General features: G+C 41.1%; 1 protein-coding gene across 2 annotated transcripts in view; it reads right to left on the bottom strand.

Annotated features, from left to right (window-relative positions):
* Window positions 1–462: 462 nt before the first annotated feature.
* SLC35F1 (solute carrier family 35 member F1) overlaps window positions 463–10,963 on the bottom strand; it is a 233,193-nt gene continuing 222,692 nt past the window's right edge. For both annotated transcript variants that reach the window (XM_063151066.1, XM_063151068.1), the window contains exon 8: window positions 463–4,554. In XM_063151066.1, coding sequence (XP_063007136.1) covers window positions 4,330–4,554 — 225 coding nt within the window. In that variant the 3' untranslated portion in view covers window positions 463–4,329. The remainder of the gene's footprint in view (window positions 4,555–10,963) is intronic.

The raw sequence follows: 10,963 nt of genomic DNA, 5'->3' as shown, positions 1-10,963 counted from the left end.
GGGAGGGCTGGGAAAGGCAGCTGCAGGCACTCCATAGCCTCTGCCAGAGAAGCCATTCAATACCATGCACTTGTCAGATTGTTTCTACACTGATTAATTTACCCAGATTAATTTTAGACTAATTAATAATTTCTGAAAGGCAGTGGAGAGAGTAGTTTTGTCTCCAAATGAGGGCAGTGACTATCAGGATAGCTGAGCTAGCCCTAGGCGAATGGCAGGTTAAGACAGAGGGTATGCAGGAGTACTCTTATCCTTCTGGATGAGTGCTCTGGGGCCAGGCAAGACACTTGATGATGGCATCTATTCTTAAGACACCTTGGAAAGAGTTCTGGGTTAACACCTCACAAGGGGGAGAAGCCCTGAGCACAGCAAAAAACTGTTCCCAGCAATTCAATATTTACACTTCTGAAAAATCGTTTAAGGCAAAGATAGCAGAAAGGAAACAGTCAAGAAACCACTAACCCCGCTTTCATAAAGCATTTATTTTTTTATTTGAAAACATTATACAGGCATTACATTGCCACAGCCAGTCCATATAGGTGCATGCAAATATCAAAATGGAGAAAGATTTATTCAGCTTCTCAATGCAGGATTTGGGGTTGGGATTTTGTTTGCCTGGTTTTGGTTTTGGTTCATACTTCCATCTGCGGTGTCAAGATTAGTGTGCTTTATTATGGCATTTAACAATAAAATCCTACCCATGGGGTAAAATTTATATTTGTAGCTAGCTCAGGAATACTAAATGGTTGTCAAAAAAAAAAAAAAAAGAAAAGAAAGGAAATGATACTACACGCTTGTCAAAATGTTAATAGCACAAGTTAGCAATCTCTACACTATACATTGAAACTTCTTCTTATGACACAGTGGTGCAAAATTTTAAATTGCTTGGTCTATCGTTGTGTGTTTCGAAACTTTATAGCTGGAACAAAGACCAGGTCTGTCTCCCAGTAAGGGTTTTCATCTGGTATCAGAAAATTCCATCAGTCTTGCTAAGGGCTGCCCAGGACCAGCAGAATCAGAGAGTTTCAGTTTGTTGAGGCAAGGAGCTATGCAGAGCTAGAGACGTCCTACGCACACGGAGAGTAGCTGCCGTTAGATAGCTGAGCCTTTGCTGGTGCACACTGAGGGCTCCCACTGCAGAACACAAGCAGGCAGGAGGAACGTTTTCCTCCACGAGACCTCAGTTTTTCAGTCAACACAGTTCTTTGTAAAGCTATACTACTGTTTTCCTTCGAGGTCCATCCAGGACTAGCGCACTGGCGCTAATCCGAGCATCCACCTTGTTTATGGGGAAACACAGAGAGCGAAGCAGCCCTGCTTTGCACATCAAACTCCTCCTGCAGCAGAAGCACAGGGGATGCTGGCTGGCTGCAGAGCACTCACTGAAACATCCAGAACTTATTCCTGTACAACAGAGCCTTTCAGAATAGCCTGGTGGCACTTCTCAGCCACCCATGGATCGCAACCCCTCGTAAGGAAAACTTCCCAGCCCCATGACCCGGCCAGGAGCTGCCTCCTGCCCAGCTGTTTCACAGAAGACTCTAACAAACGTCTACAAGTTAGTGTCAGAAAAATGAGGAGGGGGAGGCCGAGGGACTACAAACATTTGGCTTAAAAATAAATACTAATTAGGAAATTAATCAAAACAGTTATGCAAAAGGAAGGAACTGTAAACATGAAACACACACGCGCACAATCCTCAAGGTTCTCAGACCAACACGGGGACTAATGCTCAGAGAAAGGTATTTAATTGGTACAAAAGGTAGCAAAAAAGACTGAGATGACAGGTGCCCACCAGTGTGCCTCTGGGTACCTAAGGGAGCCATGATTGTAATCAGACCCCTTCTCCTGGGGAATGTACAAAATCCATCGTGGCTCGAAGCTCTCACAGAGCTTGACCCAAGGATCTTTCCCTGAAGTGTCTGGTACTCTTTCTTCTGTGTTTTTTACTTTTTTGATTTAGATTTTCCTTAATATCCCCAGAATACAGATTCTGTTTTTCTGCAGGAATCTAGTGGGGGGTTTTTTGTGTTTTTTTAATCCTCAATAGTTTAAGGAAAAAAAAGTTCAGAAACATGAGTGCTAAAAAGATTAAAAAAAAAAAACCAGAAGGCAGGAAAAAAAAAATCATACATTTGTTAGTTTAGTGCCAAGGCATCTTAACCAAAACTTTAGGGCCAGTTTTGGGCATGATTTGGCAATACTGCAGAACCCTCCCTTAGGTGCAGCAGGGTTGTGGCAGACAGCCTAAACACAGTGGGAAAGAAATGACCTCTTCTCCACGGTAAGAATAAGATACCACATACTTCTGCTGTTCAAGAGCATTTTGACATTTGCCACTTCATGTCTCTTATGCATATATAAACTTCTCTCAGTCTGCTTCAGGGAAGTTCCTTCTGTATTAAAGGAGAACGGGACTGTAAAATATGAATGTTACCTCAGCAGAAATTCATCCTGCTTGGTTGAACTGTGTGACCTTTCTAATCTCCAATGTATAGATTGACTTTTTTCTTCTTTTTTATATAGAAATAGGTAAGTTGTAATTTTCAAACATGAAGGCCTACATTTTTGCTTGAAACAGTCCTTTTCAGCAGAATAACATTCAAATCAAATTCACCTTTTATGCCCACAAGCAAAATATTCATCAACCATGCCGTAAACTCCATTTTCAAATACAATGAATGTAAACACATTTTTACAGCACTGTTATGTGCTTCTTAAACTCCTTCTTTCTGAAGATCCTGAAGCATTTTAAAATAACTTGGTCCCATAGCACCTCTATGAGGTAGGTAAAATGTCATTATTTCCATATATACTGATTGGGAAACTCAGCCACACAGAAGGTAAGTCATGCCCAAGGATTCATGCAAAGATGTGGCAGATTGGTGAATAAAACCAAGATCTCTCCTAGATTCCCCATCTATTGTTAGACACAGGAACACCTTGTCTTCTTTAATTTTAAATTAAAAATAGATAAAGGATATTGAAATAATTATTTCCTTGTACTGGGCTCTCAGAGGAGCAAACATACAGGCAAAGATGGATTTTTCATGGTGGTGACTAAGATTTTCCCCATTCTGGTAAGGCTCCTGAGGCAGAAGTACAGTTGTATACAGAAGTGTGGAGCACACCCTTACTATTTTCACACGTCCCCAGGAATGTAAGAAAACTGCTGAATTCTTCTGCTTGCTTCACAGCTAATGAAAAATAATTGGCTGCACCCTGCCAGTAAAATGCCTTTGTGCTACTGCAGCAACACCAGCAGATGGTCCAGTCTTTCTGCTCATGAATTCCTCCCTTAATCTTCCTGATTTTTACAATCTGTGGGTTTTGGTGAAAAACTGACACATTTCTAAATAGCTGTTGTTAGAATAATGAACCACGGGAGACTAAGCAAACTGGAAGAGCAGAAGGCACCCTCGATGCACTGAGTATCTAAAATAAGTGCCCTGATCAACATGATATGTCATCTTTTCGTGGAGAGGTACAATACATAGGAAACTAGAAAATGTATTTTTCTTCCTACAGGTTAAAATTTTAAAAGTAAGAAATCTGTGTTGAGTCACGACTACAGAGAAATTGACTCCCTGTCACCTGATGCAGAACCTTGGCCACTAGGAAGTCTGCCATGGATCATAGAGAGGTCAATGCTTGAGTACTTCACTTCTGCAAATATAGAAAGGCTAAAATGCTCGCCTTATACCTATTCCTAGAATAGAGACGGATATTGTAAGTTGTCCCTTCTCTGGATTCATGGATCAGATTACCTAGAAAGGGCAACTAGACAGAGAGCACAGAAGAACTTCATTGTATTTCCCTCACCAAATCCAAGGTGCGAGCAAAAATGTGTCAGGGGGTTGTTACCACGATTAACCCATCTGTTTTGCGCAAACAAACAAATTTTAGAGAGAAATTAACAGTGACTGCACAAAGTGTATTTGCTGTAAAAAGGCATTTTTTCCACAGCTGCTGTGGCTTAGGCATAACATCACTCTGTGTGTGTAAAACACCCTTCTATTTTTTTTATTTTTTTTTTTTTTGTAATTTAATCTTATGTATTGAATATCTGTCACAGGTAGTTTGACATTAACTGATTCCTACACAGCAGTTTGTATTGCAAACATGCTGCTCATTTCGTAAACGAGGGACTGGCATCTCCTTGCAAGGAACACCCTGGAACAATTAATTTGCGTTTGTATGAGCTTTCCTTATTTGCTACCTTGCAGCTCACCAGTGTAACTGCACCTGGTAAATACCTTTCTCTATGTACAATACAGAGATAATGGATACACGAGCTCCACTGTCAATAGGTGATCAACAGCCCTGGGTTTAAGCAACTCTAACGTGAGGCTCCTCTTCTGTCTCCTGCCCCAGGCTGGTGTATGTCACAGAAGGCTCCATCTGGCTGCTGGCTGGCAGGTCTACAACAGGTCCAGAGGGGTTTCGGAACTGCTTGTACACCCGAGGATCCTGGGCCACGTAGGTGGACGTGGAGGAGTAGAGCATCAGCCCAACGAGGATTGTGAAGAACGACAACAAGTAAAGTCCTGAAAACTGAGCAGAAATAACAGCAGAGTCGTTAGACACAGCACCAATTACCCTGAGTTCATGAAGACCCAAAGACAGGGTCAGGCACAGATCCTTGTTTTGGCACGTGCTGCACAGAACAAACTCCCTGTCATTTGGATGTTGAATTTTTATGGGAATGACTCTTTGAGATTTAATTTACTCTCATCAATTCCTCTGTCCTTCATAAACAAGAGCTAATTATTGCCTTCCCCTGGGCCAGGCATGTTAAGTATTGACTGTCTGGGACTTGGGAAAACTGCGTTTTGGCCACAGATCCAGAGCTGATTTTTTCATGGTTTTAGACAAGCCAGCTACTTCTCTGAGTCCAAGTTTCTCCAGCTCCAGTACGAGGTACCATCATTTACAGTCGTCAGACAGGCAGTGGACAAATCTGAAGTTAGTTACAGCTAAAGCACATGTCTGTGAAGTTAACATGCTGTTAGAAATATAAAAATATAATTAAATAATAATTTCAATAACAATTTTAAATATATATATGTATAAATAAAGGCACTTAAAAAAACTACTCTTAAAAACTACCCTGTCTGCAGTATCTCTTGCTTGTGAATAGAAAGCAGGTGCTAGAAGATGTAATGTGAGTTTGGACAGGATGAACTTCAGCTGTGAAACGTGCTCTGGGTCAGCATCATGAGGTTTGACAGTACACAGGGAGGGCAGTTAACTGAAAGCTCAAGTACACATATTTTGGCACACAGCTTCACTAGATCAGAGGTCAGCCTGAATTTTTTGACATATACAGACTTGTGTCTGAACTAAAAATACAACACAAAGAACCTTTCAGGCAACTTGTTAGCCCTTGCAGATAAAGCTAAAGGCAAAGACAGGGTTTCAAAAGCACAGACCATTGGGTACTAGCTGTAGATACTGGGTTCTGGCTACACATGACTTGTCTGCTGATCCCACACTACAAGTTATTTGTTCATGCATGCTGTGTGTGGGAAACCATGAAGGACAAATAGCACAGCCACCTCGTTGAGGATATAAATGATTTGTATTCAGTGGAACTTCTAGAAGTGCCTGTATTCTGCAGCTGTCAGGAATCTGTACCTGAACACCATCAACCACTTGCAACCTGCTATTAGCTGCTCCACGAGGTACTTCAGGATTTTATGTAAAGGTGTCTGCAAGTCTGTTTGTTAATCCCGACTGACTCTGCTTTGATGGATGCCCCATTTGGATCACCTTAGCACAGCACAAAATAGACAGAATGGACTATATTATCTTGAAATTCTTTTAGCAATTCTTTTTTGCTTAAAGAAATTATCATTGTGGAGAAAACAAACTTTACTTAAGCTAAATCTGTAGTGATGGTAATTTGTTACTGCTTCATAAATTTACAAAACCTCCATCTAGCCTCCTGCCTGAGGAAGCATTTGGACTTTTTACAGAACCCTCAGTATCTCTGAAAGCTTTGGTCACATAACCCATGGTGATAGGTCTGAGTGTATTTCCCACATCCAGTGTGCATGTTCAACAGGGAAAATACCATAATGGGGAAAGTTTTTAAAGCATGTGAGAAGGATTAGAGGGTAGGAAGGGTTTTGCTTTTCATCAGCTTTTAATTGTTTTTTAACATGTATGCCACCAGGCCCTCACATGTTGTATGGCAGCACAATTTGATGAAACCACCCAGCTGTCCTGGAGTCACAGAGACACTGCTGAGCCTCACCCAGTGTCTGCTGAAGGATTCCTTCCATGTGACACAGCTCTGATAGGACTGTTAGGCTTACATCTCCCCCACGTGGCAATCAAACACAAGTCAATAATTTCAAACTTCTGCTTGATTTCTCCCCCTCCATTTTCAGTACAATTTTGTTCTCAGTGCTTTCTTCCCCTCTTTCACTTTGTATTTGAACTTGAGTATCACTTGGCAGCAGTGAAGCTGACTAAGCTGAAGAAAATCTCAGGAGCCAAATGCATGTAGTTTCCCATCCCTAGTTTTCCACTGTCCCTCATTCCCACCTTCTGCTTGAATTTCTCACCCCAGCCAGCCAATTGGCTTGGCCCACTGCATAGCCAGAGTGCCAGCCAGATCTGTGATTGCCTTGTGTCCTGCTGTGAAGTATCTGTGGGGCTTCCAGCAGCTAAATATGCTTTCTTTCTTGTTCTAGGAGCTGTCCAGACAAAATAAACTCATTTTTGCTTTGGTTCATGGCTCCAGCTCTACCATATCCCCTTTCTCCTGGCCATACCTCTCATTCCTCTCTCAGAGGTTTCCTGCCAGTGGGTTCTTTTGTCTGATAGTATTCTTTCCATGGTAGTGTCCTCCCTCATGGCAGCTCTCCAGCCTGGGGGAAAGGCTTTGGGCAAGCTTGGGGAAATCTAAACAAAGATCTGTGAAACATTTGTCTTTGGTATCTGTGCACAGCTAGTTCAAAGAGACCTGGAGTCCAACAGCCCTATGACAATTCCTTCCTTTTTACCTTCCTTAGAAACAAGGTTCAGGCTGAATTCATTTGTGCAGCAGCTCTCTGCAACACTGAAGTAGAAAGGTAGATAGTGAAGTTAATATAGGAATATATACTGGAGTACATGGCAAATCTCTGGTTTTTGTCAACACCCTGTCAGACTGATCCAAACCCCTTTGAAATAAATGGGTATTTTCCTCCTATTAAAACAGCAGTGAATCCATCAGAGCAATGGAAAGATGCAGACCTAGTTCCCAAACCCAAAATTTGTCGTTCACTGTACTATGCTACTCAGACTCCAGCTGAAATCTGCGATTTATGGCAGATAAGATTTCAGGCACACTCCACTACCATGTAGGTTTTGGAGGTTTTTTTAATATTCATCTGCAAACTTCATCTACTGAGATTTGTTATTAATAGGTAGGAAAAAGAAACACATTCAAAAACAGAGGAAAGAGACATTCCTTAGAAACCAAGTGAGGGAGGATTGCTCTTCATTGCCACTCTCCACACAACTGCAGTACCAAACTGTAGGCTCTTGGGAAGTGTGTAATTCCTCTCTCTGTCTAAAAAGCTACTTTAGAATGATACTGTGCTTCATTTTACTCTTTCTACAGAGAACATATTTCCTCTAAGAAAAAATATTTTTAAAATATCCAGATTTGTATGCTTCTCCAAATCCATCCCTCCGTGCTAAGCAGGATAACTGCACAAAGAGTAACATGGTGAAGAGAAACTGGTTAGCTCAAATTAGCTAATGAGTGTCACACACCCTGAACAGACTAAAAGTCAACCCATGTTTCCATATCATTAAACAGTTTTACTGTGGATTTCCTATCTACATTTATAGGTACATGTGCATTACATGTGCAAACTTGCTCATCCATGAAGCTTATTGAGAGACCAGATGACTTTGAGGTGGGCTCAATGATCTAACAGCCTTGAGTCCCCGGATTTGATTTTCAACCTGTGAATTTAATTTTTGAATCACAATGATTTTATACGATCCTCAGTTTCTTACCTACTTAAAAGAGATTCACTTGATTACTGAATAAATATGAGTTTACAGAATAAAAATGGGGAATAGGGATCCTCTGAGGAGAAGGCAGAGAGCTCCTTTGCAGGGGAAGTGCCTTACTTACAACATTTCAGATTTCATCACTGACATGAAAAGCATGTGCCAAAGCTTTTTTGCCAGTCAAATCAAATAGTTAAATCGGTTCTACAGATCTGATCATGTCAGCTCTGCTCTGACATCTGTGTGTCTATAAATGCTTCCCCCATCAATAGTATTCAATATGGATCATACAATGATATTCATAAATGTTAAAAAACTATGAAAACACACAAAAAATCTTCTATAGATACCATTTAGTACCTGTGGTAAAAACAGCCTACATTAAACTAACATTACCTTTCAGCATGTAAAAGGCTGTCTTTGCTGCCTGCCAATTTGAAGATAAACACACAACACAAAACCTAGACAAATATAACAAGATAACATGCTTAACAAGATTTGGTCAGCCTATCAAAACAAGCACAGATTCTGGTGAGCGGACATTTCTGGTATTTATCTGAATTGTTCATTAGGAACCCAGTACTTGAATGGATCTGCTCAGTCAGGTTCAGCAGATGAGCTTATGGAAGCTCATGGCTTGGCTGCAGGGATAGGGACATCACTCCAGAGTGTGCAACTGTAGAACCCCACCAGGAAAACCACTGCAGCAGCGAGCTCCAGCTATCACAGCAAATGTAAGGTGAAATTACTCCTTCTGTTACCAATGCACAAAGGCTTTGACTTTAAAAAAGAAAAGAACCCAAACATATCTGCAGTGCTACGTAAAAGTGTAGATGAAGTTCACAAAACAAAATTTAGCTTATATATATAGCATTTTTGTGGCAAGCAAATCAAAATTATGAGTAAGCGAAGCATCCCAAGGTACCTAAAATAAAGAACTTGAGTATAAAGGCACCTGAAAATGTAGTATTTTTAAAAATCCAGAATAAACTATTAAACCTTTCAAAATTTACTCCCTACTGGTTTTATCCTCTACTTTTTACAGTCTGTCCATGCAAAACTTGTCTTTCATATATCCTGAAATCACTACAGGTAAAATGCTTCTACTATTTCCACTTGAGACTCTTATGCTTTAAAATAATCCCCTTGGAAAGGTGGGAGAAAAGGAAGCTTCTTAACAGGGAAACGTGTGCATCTGATTTCATTGTCTCGAACAGTGATTAGACAGTAACAGGAGAAGAAAAAAACAGAAAGAAAAACTACTTAGAAGGTAGTAGATTCATGCCTTGGTTTGGAGAGAAAAAGTTATTCTTCAGTACATGGGTCATGGATATAGAAGGGAAAGCCCAAAGAAACATGGAGAAATCAGATGGAAAAATCAGCATGGAAAAATCACATCTTGGAAAGGCTGTGCTGACTGACTCCTGCAGAGGGAATCTGCAGACAAGTAGTTCTGGCTGTCACAGATGTCCATGCCCATGTTACCCCTGACACCATGGCAAAACAGTATCCAGAGTGATAAAACGAGACAGATGTGAGTCTGCAGAAAAGCCCACGCAGACAAAGAAATTCAATGATTTGCTAATTTTGGGTTTTCGCTCAGCCATCATGATAATGATCTTGAACATTATTGCAATGGTTATGAAAATGCTAATTCTGTTTTACTCAGTCCATTGAACTGGAAATAGTTGCAGGAGCAGACTATTTGAGCTGCAGCACTCCAGCACTCCATTTGTATTTCAAAACAGCAGCCACACACTGAATCTCTTTAGGTAGTATGAACCCCAGCTCCTAGCCTATGGCAACTCAACTGTGCTTTTCAAGTCTTTAAAAAGGTTTTTTTTGTTATTAATGTACTAACTGAAAATTTATAATTGGCGTGTTTCACATATTCAGTGATAAGGTATGAAATGGAATAACTACCTTTTTCTCTACCTCATCTGGCAGTTCTCCACATTTTGGCATAAATGAATAAAGAAATCAGGTCCATTAATTCAAGTTTTAAATCTCAGAAAAAAGTGACCTCCTCAGAATTACACTGATGAAGAGGGGTAAAAATGTACATATCAGGTGGAATTAATCTAGTTCCATATTTCTGCTGGCACCATCCATGCTCTCCAGTTCCACCACCTTCTTCCTTCCCATCAGTGGGTCTGTGCAGTGCAGTGAACTCTGCTTTCCAGATTGATTCAGTTTGTAGCATACGCTGCACAGCCCATCAAAGCTAAGGCCAATAGGTGTTCTTTCACTGACTTATGGCTTTTTCCCCTGGGTAATTTCACACATGAATACCTGAGCAGGCTGAGTGAAGGGAGTTAAAACCAAATTTCTCTCATTATCTTTTATATAGCAAACAGACATTTCCACTCTGTTTGATAAATTGATCGAGAGGCTGAGCTTCTTTCCACAATTTTCTATTTTCGCCTCCAACACAGCAAATGAAGCTCGCCACGACCAAGTGCATAAGTCGCACTGTGGGATGCACACACTCTCCAGCCAGCAGCAGCACCAGAAGGCTGAGGGCTCTGAGAGCTAGGAATTCACACAGTGCTCTCACTTGCCTGGCTGGATGCTGCAGCCACATTATTAATAGCAACAGGAGCCAGCATCCCAGTCACAGCTCGCAGCGCTCTCTGGCACCGCCTTGGATCACACCCAGGAGGATCTGACTGACTCTGTCTTGGATCAGCACTGTGCCTTAAACTACTCCTGACTATTTTAGTCCCAGCCTATGAGGAAGATACCTCTTTGGGATTCAGAGCTTGATCTGCTCATCAGCAGAAACTGAAGCAACCCCCAACAGTGCAACACCATATTTTGTAGCCCCAAATGGCACCATACACACCAGAAGAGTTGCTGCGAGTTTTCCAGACTGCGCTGGAATGGAAAAAACAAATCCACCTGAACCATTATGTGTCCTGCCAGATCTCTCAGTTTTTAAGAAATC

The sequence above is a fragment of the Melospiza melodia genome, chromosome 3, assembly GCF_035770615.1.
Source record: "Melospiza melodia melodia isolate bMelMel2 chromosome 3, bMelMel2.pri, whole genome shotgun sequence".
NCBI lineage: Eukaryota > Metazoa > Chordata > Aves > Passeriformes > Passerellidae > Melospiza > Melospiza melodia.
Note: the sequence above shows the minus strand (reverse complement) of the source record. Positions and strands in the feature narration are given on the sequence as shown.